This window comes from Trachurus japonicus, chromosome 5 (assembly GCF_045865225.1).
Source record: "Trachurus japonicus isolate A0001 chromosome 5, Traja_1.0".
In the NCBI taxonomy this organism is placed as follows: Eukaryota; Metazoa; Chordata; class Actinopteri; order Carangiformes; family Carangidae; genus Trachurus; species Trachurus japonicus.
In genome coordinates, this window is record NC_140911.1 from 20702215 (window position 1) to 20717954 (window position 15740).

The window sequence follows — 15740 nt, forward strand, 5'->3', positions numbered from 1 at the left end:
GGCTGAAAACCAAACCTGCGATCAGACTGAGCCTCTGACCCGGTGTCACAGCTCTCATCTCGGTGGCACCGCGAGTCCGCGACACAAACACGCCCTGTAAACCGTATCTCTTGTTTATGACAGATAAGACATGCATCATAACATGCATATGATAATCCATCAATACACCGATTGATTATGAAAGGCTTCATTGAAAACAAATGCACACGACGGGGAGGAGGCTTAGCAAAACAGCGGAGAAGTGACCCCCAATGCTGGCTACTGGCTGGTACGATGTAAGCAGGAAGTCATTGTCAAACCCATAAAAATGTCTTTAATTAATTAATTCAGACTAATTTTTTATGGAAAAGCAATACTTGTATTCTGCACCCCTCCGTGGATGTATTATTTTTGAAAAAATGTAGCTTTTAATAAACATTCTCCATATTCAACCTTTAAATAATTCTGAAATCAATTAAATTCAGCCAAAATAGTTCATATCATATTTCCAGATCCATGATTTTAATTTATTTGTGCTCAGCAGGTGGAGCGGTTACCCACTAAGCAGAGGGTTGTTGGTTCGATAACCAACCTCCAGTCCATGTCCAAGTGTAACTGGTAAAATACTGACCCAATAAGAGATTTGAGCAGTTGATTGGACTAGAAAGATAATAGAGATGCAGTCTATTTCCCATATTCCCCACTAATTTAATGTTTGTCAATGTTTTAAACGATTCATTTTTTTATCTACTTCTTGTTTGTTGATGTGCAGCGACCAGTCTGAGCTCTATGTCTGTGTTTCTATATTATTCCCACACACAGTGAATGTGTTCAAGCTAAAACTAGGTGTAAAATTACTCCAATATCCAATAAAAGGTAAGAATCACAGCTGCCGCCCACGCTCAACCCGACAGCAACACAGACATGATGTTATTGTATATTCCCCAGGAGGCACATGTGTTAAATGTCTGGGGCAGCAGTCTGGTGTTTTAGAAAACACCTGTCAGGAGATGTGGTGAAGATGGAGCATATGGAGCGTGGGGAGTGAAAACAGAGGGTCAGTGTGACGACGTCAGGAATGTGAAGAAACACAGCTTCCTCATCATCTGCATCTGTGACACATGAAGGAGGAAGGTTTTACAATACGTGTGGGTACGAGCAGGTACGAGAGGTTCTGTGTAAACTGAAGAGAAATAGCACTAATGTTAGACATAGTGAGAACAAGGAGAAATATATAGTCTCTACGTGGATATTAGCTTCAGCGCTGATCCTGACGAACTGATATCTGATAGGAAACACAAACTTCTCCATCTCCAAGCCTAACCCTAACCCTATCACCTGTGGTTGAAACGGGGTCACCAACAGAGAAATACCGTAACTAAATAGCTACACTCAACAGCCGTACTTAACTGCAACTTACAGACATCAAACTGACGCTGTTGTAGTGAACACATCCACTCCATCACAGAGCTGATGACAGGAGGAAGTTAAAGACCAGATGCAAAGACACAATGAATCTCTGCACAGCTCAAGATAAGAGGAGTGAGAGAGAGAGAAAGGATCTGAGGCTGATGGAGAAAAGTAAAACAGTTTCAGCGCAGCCAAGCTGAGAAACCAAGCCCGAGGCTGTCTAATCGTTCTGCTGCCAGAACATCTGGACTCTAATATTAAGAGACACAGAGGTGATGGAACAGGCTCAGCAGCTCTGCTCTGAAACACAGTCACTGTGCCCGAAGCAGGAAGCTCTCGGTTCACCTGTCAGACTGTTTCACCTGTGGACATGAGCTCCGGGTAGTGACTGATAGAATCAGACCACGAGGCTGAAATGGTTTCAAACTGAGTAAAAGAGTGAGGAGCTCCGACACCAGGAGGGAGTCACTTCTACTTCAGGTAGAGAGGATGTCAACGATGTGATAAGGATCCCTGATAAGGAGCTTCAACCTGCTGCAGGCGGAATGTCCTGGACCTAAACCCTGGATGAGAGACTTGAAACTGACTAATTCAATATTGCGTGATCTTAGAATTATAAGGTTCTATCTTCGTTTAGGGTAGTTCCGAGATATTGCGCATTAAAGTTCCAACTCGGCTTGTGTTTTGGTTGATAGAACCTTTGTATTTTATGAATAACTAATCAAAAAATGTTGAAAATTTAAAAATAACACCACACAGGCATTAACAGACCACTAATGGATGATATTATGGAAAAAACTCAATTTTGAAAAAAATTGAGATAGAACCTTATAATTCTAAGCTCACGGTGACCAGCTGATGGAACTAGGTGATCAGTTGGATGAATTCCTCCTGAGGGGAACATGAACGTCTAAACCAAACTAAGTACCAACCATCATGATGTTTTCTGGAGACAGAGGAGATTTTTACGTCCAGTAGCCGTGGACAATCAACTCTCGTTCCCACCGAAACATGGAATAAGACGCTGGTCTCGGTCCTGGGCTTCAGTCCTGAGTCCCTCAGAGTCCAGACCTCAACACACTGTGCACTTGTTACCCTAGATCTCTATCGGTGCTACTTGCCTGTGCGTCAGCCTTGTTATCGGGACATTCGGTGACCCCCTGCCCCTCCCCCTCCCTCATTGCCCCCCTCCCTCTGTGAAGTCACACAGAGGGCTCGATCGCAGCGGAGCCAACATGTGGTTTGAATTAGCATCTCAGAAACAGGCCTCCATACGTGGGGCTGCCTGCGTCCCCCCAGAACTCGGTGGTCAGGCCCCGCTTGTGTCCTTTATAAGTGTGTGTGTGTGTGTGTGTGTGTGTGTAGCTTTAATCCTACAGCAGGAAGTAAGGGTCAATTAAAGAGTCAGCACATTGTGTCTCCAGAGACTCAACAAAAAATAAAAATAAAAAGAACCTGTTGAACTTTGATTTTCTTGTTTCTTTCAATTACTCTCATGTAATCTCTTGTTTATTCTTTCCATCGCTCTCTCACAGGGAGGACTATTTCTATATATATAGATTTGTTCGTACTGTATGCTGTATACAGCTATTCCTCGCGCTTACTGTGCTGCAGTCAGGTGGAGGTTGAGCCTTTCATCAGAGTTTATCTGTGTCTGATCTCAGGAAGCAAAAAACCAGCGGCAGCTCGTTCCAGACGTTTTCTCTCTTTGATTATTTGATTAACGTCTCGCTGCGTCACAGCATCTGGTTTTTCCAGGTTTGTACCAGTTTACAGACTCACACTGAATCTCTGCCTGCATCCATGGCCGCACTGATCTGTATCTGGCCTCTTGTTCTCTGATTGAACAGAGCGAAGCCTTTTTAACGTGAAGTGAAGCAGACTAAACATAACCACACTGCAGTAACTAACTGCTCGGTCAAGTGAGGAACAGTGAACAGGCATGAAGGGCGATGACTATGATAAGTCAGTCAGCAGAGATAACATCAGCTTCAAGGAATAAAACAACGAAAACATCATGTTGGTGAAAGTCAGGATCAGTCTGAAACATGAATCAGAGGGATTCAAGCCTTCACCCTCATCGTCTTTATTACAGACACTTCAGTTTTGGCTGAGAACTGAGAAATTAGTGATTATTGTTGGTCTGGATCCATGATGCTGTTGAGCTCATTGCTCAGCATTGACTCTGTCTCCGTTTACTCTTTCAAGACCTGAATCACCTGAGTCCTCCTGGTCCAGTATGACTCAAGCACAAGTGACTGATTTTTACTGGAGTTAAAGTTCTTGAGAAGTAGATTTTAAATATGCTGAAGTATCAAAGGTCAACCTGGCATTGTTTTGTTCCTCATTTACAGAACAGACTAACAGCCTGTAGCAACGTCTGCAGACACAAACCCCAAAACACAACTGAATCAACAAAAGCACAGATGTTGTTTGTCTGAGCAAACATCAAAACTAAACGAGTCCTAGTCTTTCTTTGACATTGAAGCAACTCATCTTTAGCAAACAAAGCTTTGTTAGGACACGGTCATGTTCACGCATGACTGACACGAGAGACGCTGGCTCTGATTTGTTTGTAATCTGTCACAGGAGCGTTCAGTCACCGGCTAAAACTTCTGCTTCAAAGTAACGGTCCTTTATTGTCTTGAAGTCTAGCGCAGTAAAAGTCTGAGGTTCAGTCTTAGTGTAAGTACAGATACTAGAGAAACGTACTTCAGTACAGTAAATGAAAGTACTCCGTTAGCCTAGTTTTAGAGACGTGATCGTCACTTAGCTCCAGAGTGATGTGGGTGTCGTGGCCTGAACTTTCCCTCCTGTGACTCATCAAACAGCCTCACTGGTAACTGGTCGTCCCGCTGGGGCCAATCTGTTTGTTGGTGCAGTGGTATATTTATCAACTCCCTGTGCTTCTCAGTGCCATGATATCCTGGGGACGTGGAGCTGGAGGGACGAATAGATGGATAGATTATTTATTTGTCGGGGGGGGGTCAGAGGTCACGGCATGGCAGTGCGAGTTGGCATCGGCTGATATTCCCAGAGATGGAGAGACCTGCGTCTTTATATACCAGACCTCAGACCTCCTGTCACGTTTCAGCAGAAATGTTGGATCTGGTGAACTTGATGCACTGAGTGGGTGGTTCAGAGCTTCAGACTCTGGAGAGAAACAGTAATGTAACATAACATGACATGACATGACATTGATGTTTGCTCCAATTCATCAGTGCATTTTTAAATGATATTGGTAGTGATGCGTTTATGTTGTTTTTGTCAACAGGATTTTTAACTTGAATTAATTATGGATTCACGTTGTTTTTCTTTCCATAATCATCTTTGTTCTTTCTGCTGTCTGTGTTTTGTCTGCAGTTGGAGAGCTTCGTGCAGAAGACCCTGAGACGAGAAACCTCCAACATCCCGTCACACGTGGTCCACAACCAGACTGCCACCATGCTGGAGATCGGGACCAACCTCCTCACGCACACGGCCGAGCAGACCCGTAAACTCAACGTGGTGGAGGCCAAGGTGATGGAGTTGCCTCTCCACACAACACTGGTCACTGTTGATGCTGATGCTCGGTGTCTGACCCTGTACACTTCCTCCAGGTGCTGAACCACACCTCCAGGATAGAGATCCAGCTCCTGGAGAACTCACTGTCCACCAACAAGCTGGAGAAAGAGCTGCTGCTGCAGACGTCTGAGATCAGTCGGCTCAGAGACAAAAACAGGTAGAAAAACAATCACCTCCACCTCAACGTCACATTACATCATTAGATCAGATGCCTCTGACTTTAGTTTTAAAGGGATAGTTCAACATGTTGGCAAATTGGCCCATTGCCATAATCCCCATAGTGATAGCAGTAGGTTCGTTACCTTTATTTGTCGGTGTAAGCTGTTTTTAGAACGGCGGAGCAGAACTGCGAGCTGCTCAGAGCTATGCTACGGAGGCTAATGGGATTTCTTGGTTTCCCTCATCAAACTCATCAAATACACAATCCAAAAAGTTGTGACCTGCACATTCACCACGCTATGAGATAATAATGGAACATTACGAGACAGAGTTGTTTTCGAGGCAAATACAGAGACTGCTTGCTGAAAAACTGTCCCTGAAGGCAACGCGCATCAGCGGTTTTGCATGAATTTACCTCTTAACTCCGTTTTGGAGTTTATGGATTGTGTATTTGATGAGTTTGATGTGGGAAACCCAGGAATCCCACTAGCCTCCATAGCGTAGCTCTGAGCAGCTCGCAGCTCTGCTCCACCATTCTAAAAATAGCTTGCACCGACAAATAAAGGTAACAAACCTACTGTTATGACTATAGCGATTATGGCAATGGGCCAATTTGCCAAAATGTTGAACTATCCCTTTAACCAAAGATCAGTGGTCATCAAGGCACACTCTGCTAGCTAACTTGTTTGGTTTGTGACGTAACAGGTCAGCCTAACAAAGGTCCAATATAAACAAGCTGAAAGGTTCAGAGTCGGACAGACATTATCAATAAATGAATAAATAAATGACTCTCCATGTGAACATGCTGAGTGTAATATACAGTAAGGGCAAACTTGACGAGCAGTGATCAAATGATCTATCTATCACATTTAAGATGAATTCACAATATATCTATTTTTAGACTTCACTTAAAAAAAATCTTAACCATCTAAAATTGCAACTAACATGTGAGATTAATAATAATAGTGATGATTATAATGGTAATAATAACACAGTAACTCTTTAATACAGTGATTGCTGTAAAAGATGCTATGAAGTAAAAAGGATCTCAAATTGAGTCTGAGAAACAGATCCGATGTTCAGATATCAGTGAAACATGTTTTATTTTGCCAGTAAATGTCAAAGCGAAAGCATTTTTACATTAATCTTCAACCTCAGCCTGAAACTTTCAGCTGTTTGATAAGCGACTTCCTGTAGATCACCTGTGTCTTTTTCAGGCTCATTAACATATTCCCGCGATGTTTCCCCAGAGAAGTATGAACGCTGAAAACACTCTAGTGACCTCTGACCCCCAGTAGAGCCGCCCCTCTGCGGAGGCTTATCAGCATTTCACAACTGAACACTGAGAATCAGTGAAAAACAAGCAGCTCGTTACAGACCATGGAAAGTCGTTGACAGCTGCTGCTGCCAGACGCCAATATTTACATTCACAATATTTTCACCATTTTTCATTATGACCTGAAGTTGGACGTCGAGCAGTGAAACATGTACAATAATTATCATTAACAGATACAGTACAATACAAACAGAGAAAGTGTGTGTGTGTCAGTGTTAATTTTGGCACCTGATTTAAATTTACCTTTAATTTTAGTCACAAAGCTAAAGAGATTTTATTCCCGTTTCAATTTTCATGTCTCTTAAGTATTTGAGGCTCATCTGAGCCTGTGTTTCTCTCATCTCTACATGACCATAACCAAGCTCATCTCATGGAGAAATACATGGCGTGATGCTTGACATTTAAAGCAGATATCATCGGCACGGCCGTTTCGGCTAATGCTGTGTTCAAGGCAGGCTTTTGAAACCGTAAGTTACAGCTTCAAGTCACAACTACGACTTGGTAGCGTTCCAGGTAACCCGTAGCTCGTGTTTTTACCGTCCTGTTGTCTGTGAAAGTTCCCTATAACGGCCACTCGTAACTTCCGACCCGTGAACTCGTACCAGATCGAACTGGTATGACTTCACAGGAAGGAAAAACACAAAGTACGAGTTTCCTTGAACGCACCATGAGTTAGCAGCCCCCGCCCTTGTCAGGCATCAATTGGTCCTCGTGCTACGTCACCACATTCACGCGCATCCCTTGGCTGCACACACAGCCCTTCATGCCGTTCTCTCCCCTCATTGGATAACACTTGTATCCCACAAGGAAAATTTTCTCCTCGGGTTACAGCAGAGCAGAGTGACGGAGAGACTCGTGTTTAGGCTGAAATACTTCATGTAAGTGATTGCTGACGGAAAATAGGACTATTTAGGACTTATATTAACAAAAACATTCCACTGATATCTGCTTTAAGTCTTGGTTGAAATGATACTCAACGTCGTGTAGTTTAATAGAGTAAACAGGCAAACAACAAACAATAGCAGCTCCTGCAGTAAAGCTGTGTAACTTGTGATAATAAAAACTACTGTGCAGAGCCATAACCACTGAGTTAAATGTATATGTTGCTAAATAAACTTGAAGATTGCATTTTTATTTCATCTTTATTTGATCAGTCAATCGATAATCATAATATCATTAATATCATCAGTACACTAATAATAAAGATAAGAATAATACAGATTTAAAAAGTACAAGTCTGGTCTGAGGGCAGTTTAAAGTTCACTTCTTTTAAATGAAACCAGGACGTCTTCACAACCAAGAAATAACACCACACACACAAACCACAGCGATCAGTGGCTCCCCATCAGTCACATCAGGCCACAGGATGCCGACTCGTTCACACACAGGTCACCATGATGAAGTGATCAGAGGGGTTAAGGGTCATGATGACGATGTGACCGCAATCTCACCCACTGAGGCAAAGTGATGTCACTCAGGTGTGACGTCACATCACATCTCAGGATTTTACTTCACTACATTTTACTTTTTGTTAATTTAACTCTGGTCAGAAACCTGTAGTTCATTCTGAACAGTAATGAAGCTGATATTTACAGCTCAGTAGTTTTAATAGTAGGTGGTTTGTTTGTTTAATAGGAAGCCTGCACGTGCATGAAGAGCCAGAAAACACATACTGTAAATATTGTAGGTAGGCGACATAACACAAACACATTAATGTAGACAGACAGTAGAGACACATTTTGCTGAGTCGGACTGAGTGAGGTGATCACAGACCTGAGGTCAGTGTGTGAGATGTTGAAGTTACAGACTGGGAGTTTCTCTGTGCTATGAATGTTAAAATCCAGGTGGTGATTTTAGACTCAGTCCATTTACATTGTCTTCACATTTCTATCTTCACTTCTCAGGAAGTTTTTTTTTATCAGCCAAGCTTGCATCAGGACCATCAGGGTTCCTGGAAATTACGGTCGGTGATTAAGAGACATTTCTCAACAGAGAGCATCAAGTTCATCCCTCCAGAGTCCAGCTCAGAGGTTCAGACCCAGAGGACTAAAGGTTTTTAACTGAACACCAGAGTTGGTCCTGATTCAACTCAGCTAAAAACATCACGTACAGGAAAGAATCTAATGAATAACATGCACCACGCTGGCTTTGTTTTCATGTGTTTATGTTTATTACTATTGGGTTTGGGTATGCGTTGATTCATTTGTTCACATTAGAAGTGGCAACAGATATTATATTGCAACTCTATGTCAGTTCAATTCAATTTTATTGGTATTGCACCAAATCATGATATACATTACATCCAGGCCCCTGTAGACCTGCATTATTGTAATGCTGCTCTTGTTGATGGGAGAAAAAAATCTCCACAAACAGGAACAAACAGGCGGTCTTTAACAGGATGGGAGCCCAGGATGGGAGGACCGGTTGGGTTGGAGAGGAGAGAGAGAAAGACCATGACTTGGAGACCGTTGTCCAAAGGGATTTTATCATTTATCACAAATTTATAGAGTCTCCTGTGAACGGCCACGGAGAAATGATGATTGATGATGATGATTCACGAGTACAGAAATGAATCAGCTCATGTCTTTAGGCAGGAAGAAACAGCTGTTGGACACAGAACAGTGGTTTTAATCCAGACTAAAGTCATCAGAGCGAATCTGAGTGAATCATTTGCTGTGATTATAAAAGCTAAAGTGAGTTTCATGTTTATACAGGTAATCAGACACTCATGGACTACAATTTAAAAACATTTGTGTTTTTAGAGACTGTTTAAGGGATACGTGTTTCTGCTTTAGCCCTCTTTGTTTTAACACAGACAGACAGATATTGTGGCTTATTCTTTTATACGGGTAAGAGCACTCATTTTCCCACCCTCCCCTGCAGACCTCCACCACACACACACACACACACACACACACACACACACACACACACACACACACACACACACAAACACTCACTCTCACTCAGAGCCAATGAAGTGGGTGTAAAGTGGACAGTGAGGCTGTGGAGGTGCTGCCACTCCTTCATCAGGTTTCGTTGGTTTGGCTCGGAGCGTGTTGATGTAACTGCGGCTCGGTCTATTTCCAGCAGCTGCTCTGCTTCTTCAGCTGCACAGATAACGAGTACGAAGACTGACGCTCGTTATTAATCTTTATTCCTCTGTTTTACGGCTCCTCTGACCAGAGGGAGGAGCCGCGCGGCCTCGACCTCTGCTCCATCACAGACAGATTTGTTGTTCACACAGTTTGGATTAACGTCCTCCCTCTCATCGTACACATGCTCAACAGGCCAATATTTATGAGGCATTCCAGGAGTTATGGACTGATGACATACACTCGTTTACTTTGCCTCAACCTGCCTCCTCCTCCTCCTCCTCCTCTGTGAAATCTTGATGTTTCCTACATTTCCCAGAATGCCTTTATCTAGGTCATACAATGTGTCTTTACTACTGAATGAAGGTAAAACCTGAAGTTTCACAGAGAAAGTGAGACTCAGTGAATGTTTTATCTTCTAACCAGATGTTGGCTCCAACCGTCTGATTTTGTTGTCATGGTTACAATGATTAACAGACAGGGAGAAGACTACTGGACCTCCACCACCATGGTTACCATGACAAACAGTCTTGGTCCAGGCTTGGTTAGGTTTAGTAAAATATGGTGGTTTGGGTTAAATTAAGTACTTCCTGATTTCCTTTGTTGTCCTGGTAACAATAACAACGTTCCTGAGGTGAGTGTTGGTTTCCGCTCAGTGTTTAAATCATGTTTCTTTTGTCTTTCAGTCGTCTGGAGTCTAAAGTCCAGATGTTGGAGTCTCAGCAGAGAGGAGAGCTGGAGGGGATGAGACAGGATAAGAACAGGCTGCAGGTAAACACCTGTCTGCGTTGGATGGATTTTTAATTTTTAAGATGACAATCGAGCATCTGACCTCATACAATAACATCACATGTGCAGATGATTTATTCTACAGTTTGTAACTGTCTCTGTCTCAGTCTGTGGTCAGGACTCAGATGTCGGCCATCGAGTCTCTGGAGAAGCAGCTCAGAGTCGCCAGCAGCAACAACACGGCTCTGCAGAGGCAGCAGGCCCTGCTGATGGAGTCTGTGCACACACTCATCAATATGGTGTCCAGCACCACAGGTACACACACACACACACGCATCATACAGTATAGTGTGTATTGATATATAGCTTTATTTCACAGACTCCAAGTCCATCAAGACACAAACAAGGAAACATAGACAAACAATATAGACAGTACACAGTCTGTCCATACACAAACTAAAAACAGTACAGTTGTTTAGACCAGCATTTCCAAAACATGGAAGTGTATTTCGTATCACTCTGAGTTGGATCAATTAGAGACATTATAATTCCATTTTTTGAACGATACAGTCTGCAGGTAAATTTATAAATAAAGTTTCTTAACAAAGCATTGAATGTGGGGACATTACTGGACACAAACAAATGGCTTGCACTTTCCCACCGTGGGTACTTCAGCAAGATACGAACTATGTGATAATAATATGTTTCTACCTTTCATGTTTGTGTGTGTGTGTAGGCTCACCTCCACGGAGCCGGATGTGGAGAGACTGTGCAGATGTTTACAAGGCCGGTCACTCCGTCAGCGGTCTGTATCACATCTACATCAGCAACAGGACTGAACCTGTGCAGGTATAACCGACCGGCTGGCAGCCATGTTGTTTCTCTATCACTCACATTGATCTGTTTAGACAGATGTTCTGCCAAAATGAACAAGATTCTCAGAAACAAGAACAAATAAGTGAATTCCAATATTTCTGACTAAATATTATTGATAATATCTAAACCAATCCCTGCAGAATAGAGATAAATTCAAGCCAGCTGCTCCAACAGTTACGATGATAACACTTACCTCTCATCCTGTAAAATGAAGAACAGCATAGTCACAGTTTTTTTCATGTAGAACCAACATCAGCTGAGAAGTAGAAAATGACACTTGTGTTTGTTACGTGTATTATGTAAGGTGTACTGCGACATGGAGACGAGTGGTGGCGGGTGGACGGTTTTCCAGCGGCGGTTTAATGGCACCTTGGACTTCCAGAGAGGCTGGAGCGAGTACAAGATGGTGAGTTTGACTTATGACGATTTGAAGATTTAGGGTTTCAGAGTTTCAAATGAGAAGTGGCAGGAAGTCAAAGACCGACCTCCCCCTCCTCTTTCTTCTCCTCCTCACCTGCAGGGGTTTGGTGATGTGTCGGCGGAGCACTGGCTTGGAAACGAAGTTCTCCACCTGCTCAGCAGTCAGGGTCAGTACTCGCTGAGGGTGGAGCTGAGAGACTGGGAGGGAAGCTCCGCCCACTCCCACTACGACCGATTCACACTGGCCAGTGAGAGGCAGCAGTACAGGTGACTGACCGCTACATCCACCTGCGCCAAACACACACATACCTTTTTACTTTAACCTGACATCCACAGCCACTGACTCCTCCGCTTATTCAAATCATACATTTTATCAAATAAATAATTATCGATTATTGATAATTAAAGTTCAGAGATTAAAGAACAACCACAGATGATAAAAGCCGATGACTAAGTCACCACATTTAGTGAAAAAGTTAAAATGCAGCTGGAATGTTGATGCATTAGTGATGATAATAATCAATCACATGATATAATTCTGTACCTCATTGTTTTTGTATTATTTTGTGACAATTATTTTCATTATTAAATCATCAGCCTGTTATTTTTCAATTAATCAACTAATTATTTGGTTTCTGAAATGAGTGAAAATCTCCATCCCTACAGAACCTCACAGATTTTAGTCCAGATGCGGATGGATGGATGGATGGATGGTTGGATGGTTGGATGGATGGTTGGATGGTTGGATGGATGGATGAATGGAGCTGCCCTTTCCATGAAAAGCTCTAAAATGCTGAACCCTGTTTTTATTTGTGGTCATGCTCAGATGATTGATGTCTGATGTTTGAGGATGAGCTAAAACGTTAACTGTCTTATCAATGTCCTCACATTAATGTGTAACTCCGATCAGGTCAAAGTCAACCTTAGCGGAGAGTAAAAGTCCTCAGTTACTCTCCCGTCATGACCGGTGTCTCCTCTGACTCAGGTTGTATCTGAGGGGCTACAGCGGCACGGCGGGGAGGCAGAGCAGTCTGACCACGTACGGGGCCGGGTTCAGCACCAGAGACCAGGACAACGACAACTGTGACCACTGCAAATGTGCCCTGATGCTCACTGGAGGTAACGTCTATAAATGAAGACACACACACACACACACAGGTGGTGACCATCACTAAATAGATGTCAGAAACCACAGAAGACAAAGAAGAAAAAACACCTGACGAGACTAGAAACACTCACTGTAGTTGGATCCAAATGAGGAATTTTCCCCTGAAGCTCCCAGCCTCTCAAACATCTGTGCCCCCCTCCCTCAGTGCTTACCCCTCACCTCCTGTCAGCGCCAACACAAACAGCTCTGTAGCCCCCCCCCCCCCCCCCCCCATGGGTCGCCATCACAGATTACAGTTAATTGAGCCCTCTGAGGAAAATCACTGCAATTTACAGAGAGAACAAAGGAGAGGAAGAGAGAAAACCTCCTCCTCATCCTCAGTTTCCTCTAGAGAGTTGGACACAATGATGAAACATTTTAGATCAGCTTCATTTTTAACTGGACTCACTTGTGACTCTCCACTGATCTGAGCTTCTCTGTGTGTGATTCAGTCCAAACACTTCACACTTGTCACATACAAGGATGTTTGTTTGTTTGTTTGTTGTCCAGGTAAAATGAACCAAAACTGAGTTCAGACAGAGAGAGTTAAAAGGGGAAGAGAGGTGATGAAACAGCATAGAGAGAAAAGATGGAATGAGAATGAGAGAAAAACATTTTTTTGTTTGTGTTTGAGCAAAAAAAATAAAACAAGAAGAGGGGCAAGGAGAAGGTGAGAGAGGGGTAATAAAAAATGAGGTGATGAGGAAATGACAGGACATGAAGGAAACATTTTTACTTAATTCCTCCCTCTCCCTCTCCCTCTCCCTCAGGTTGGTGGTTTGACGCCTGTGGCTTCTCCAACCTGAACGGGATCTACTACACCATCGGCCACAACATCAGGAAGCTCAACGGCATCAAGTGGCATCACTTCAGAGGACCCAGCTACTCGCTTCACTCCACCTCCATGATGGTCCGACCCTATGACTTCTAACTGCACCCCCACCTGCCCCCCACTCTCCCTCCTGATGGACTCACCCTCCACCCTAGGACTCTCCACTCTCATGATGGTACAGCCCAGTGACTCCATCAGCTCCCACTTCGCCCCTGTTGATGTGAACGCCCCTCAGCTGCAGCACCATGATGGATTCACCCCCCCCCCCCCCTCCCCCTCAAATCCTCCCGATCTACAGACCTCACCTGATCATGAACCATAAAACTTTGACTCACCTTCAGCCGCTGAGTCTCAGGACGAAGCTGCTCTGGACGCAAGTAGGCGACGTTCAACATCTTAGGTGATGATGTTTGTATCTGAACTGAAACCCTTCGAATGCATCACAGAAACAGATGTGAACAGAACAATGAGTCTGATGACCAACGCAGCCTGAAGGCGTCATTGTGCGTTTGAACACTCACTCTCAGACAGGTGGGGGTAGGGGCTACATGTTTTAGTCCTTCATGACCTCAGAGCATCTCCTCGGTCAAATGGTATAATCATCTGAGTTCAGGTTGTAACCATGACGATACTCCCCTGTCAATCTTCATTTTCTGATGAGTGGCTTCATCAAGAACCTCACTGGGATAAACCTGTAACAGTCACGTCAGCGTTTTCAACATGTCTCAGACTTTGTGACGAGAAATGAAAACACGGTCACAGACGCAGTGAGTGTTAACGTCACAGGAGGAGAGAGTCTGTAGAGACAAGAGACAAGAGACTGATGAAGAGACGTCTCTCTGCTCTGAGAGTCTGTGACCACCTCTGTCTGACTGAGGAGAAAGGAGGAAACGATTGGCAGAGGTGGATTCAGTGTCTGAATGTAATAAATCAGTGTGTGTGAGGACTCACGGAGCAGCTCACACTCCTCTAACTGCACATAATGAACAGACCAACCGAGGGATGAGTGACTGAGACACGTGCAGCTGGAGACACATCATAAACTGTGGAGAGACAGAGAGAGAATATATCAACTGATCAATAATCACATCAATCTTTACAGCTGGATAAAGGACAACAATAACACACTAACCGCCTATGTATCAGTAAAAGCAAAATCATGGCAGGAAATGCTAAAGGAAGACAGAGAAAGTTGTTGAGAGTTTGGACTTTAAGCAAAGAAATTAAAAAAGACTCCATGCTTCATTGATTCTGCAGCTGAAATGTTGCTTTAATTATCGTTCTAATACAAACAACCTGCTTCTTCTACACACACACACACACACACAAGGTTTCTTATTACGACATTGAATGAGTTACAGGGCAATCATCATTGTTTCACCTGAGCTGATCCACTCACAGCTAAAAGTATAAAGAGTCAGGTGTGTGTCAGGTGGTTTTGTTGTTGGAGTTCATCTCTGACTGTTTGTCTTGAGTGTGTTTGACGGCCAAAAGGCTGAATGGAGTTCTTTCAGTTTCATTTATCTGCGTCTTAACAGAAACATTGCAGGATGTTTTTAGATGATGTCTGGATATTTTCTGATCAATTTATCAACAATGAACCTTCAGTCCAAACAAAAGGGCTCCGTTTGAGCTGGCTCACAACTCCTCACTCTGTTGTTCTTTTACTATGAAGCACAAAACTGGAAAAGTGACAATGCCACACACACACACACACACACACACACACACACACACACACACACACACATAGACCTGATGCTTGTCCCACATGATGCGAAAGTATCAACATGTCATCATTGGACATTTCAGGAAAATTCACATATTTACTTCTTGCCTGGATTGAGCTGAGCAGATCGACTACACTCTTGTGTCCTTTTTTTTAATGTGAAGCCAAGAAACTGAGTTGAAATTGACTGAATTGAAACAAATGATTCAATAAAAACAAATAACAGCTGCAAACAGTTTCTATCCCCTCATCTAAATCGGTCTGGGGAGGAAAATCAGCATTTTTCCTGAAATGTCAAACAATTCCGGAACATCAAGAAAAAAAACACAAATCCTGCATCCTTGTTGGTGGAGCCGAACGAAGATGAAGCTGTTCTCTCAAAAGTTGTCATTGTGGTGTTTCGATACTGATCCTGACTCACTGTGAGACTGTGCAGGATTTAAAGAGCCGCCTGTTCCCCTTTG

The 15740-nt window shown here is 43.3% G+C and overlaps 1 protein-coding gene across 1 annotated transcript in view; it reads left to right on the plus strand.

Moving 5' to 3' along the window:
- angpt4 (angiopoietin 4) overlaps positions 1-15458 on the plus strand; it is a 44245-nt gene extending 28787 nt beyond the window's left edge. The window contains exons 2-10 of the mRNA XM_085776712.1: positions 4753-4908; positions 4989-5110; positions 10230-10314; positions 10440-10587; positions 11009-11121; positions 11453-11554; positions 11669-11835; positions 12554-12687; positions 13486-15458. Coding sequence (XP_085632838.1) covers positions 4753-4908; positions 4989-5110; positions 10230-10314; positions 10440-10587; positions 11009-11121; positions 11453-11554; positions 11669-11835; positions 12554-12687; positions 13486-13646 — 1188 coding nt within the window. The 3' untranslated portion in view covers positions 13647-15458. The remainder of the gene's footprint in view (positions 1-4752; positions 4909-4988; positions 5111-10229; positions 10315-10439; positions 10588-11008; positions 11122-11452; positions 11555-11668; positions 11836-12553; positions 12688-13485) is intronic.
- Positions 15459-15740: the final 282 nt, after the last annotated feature.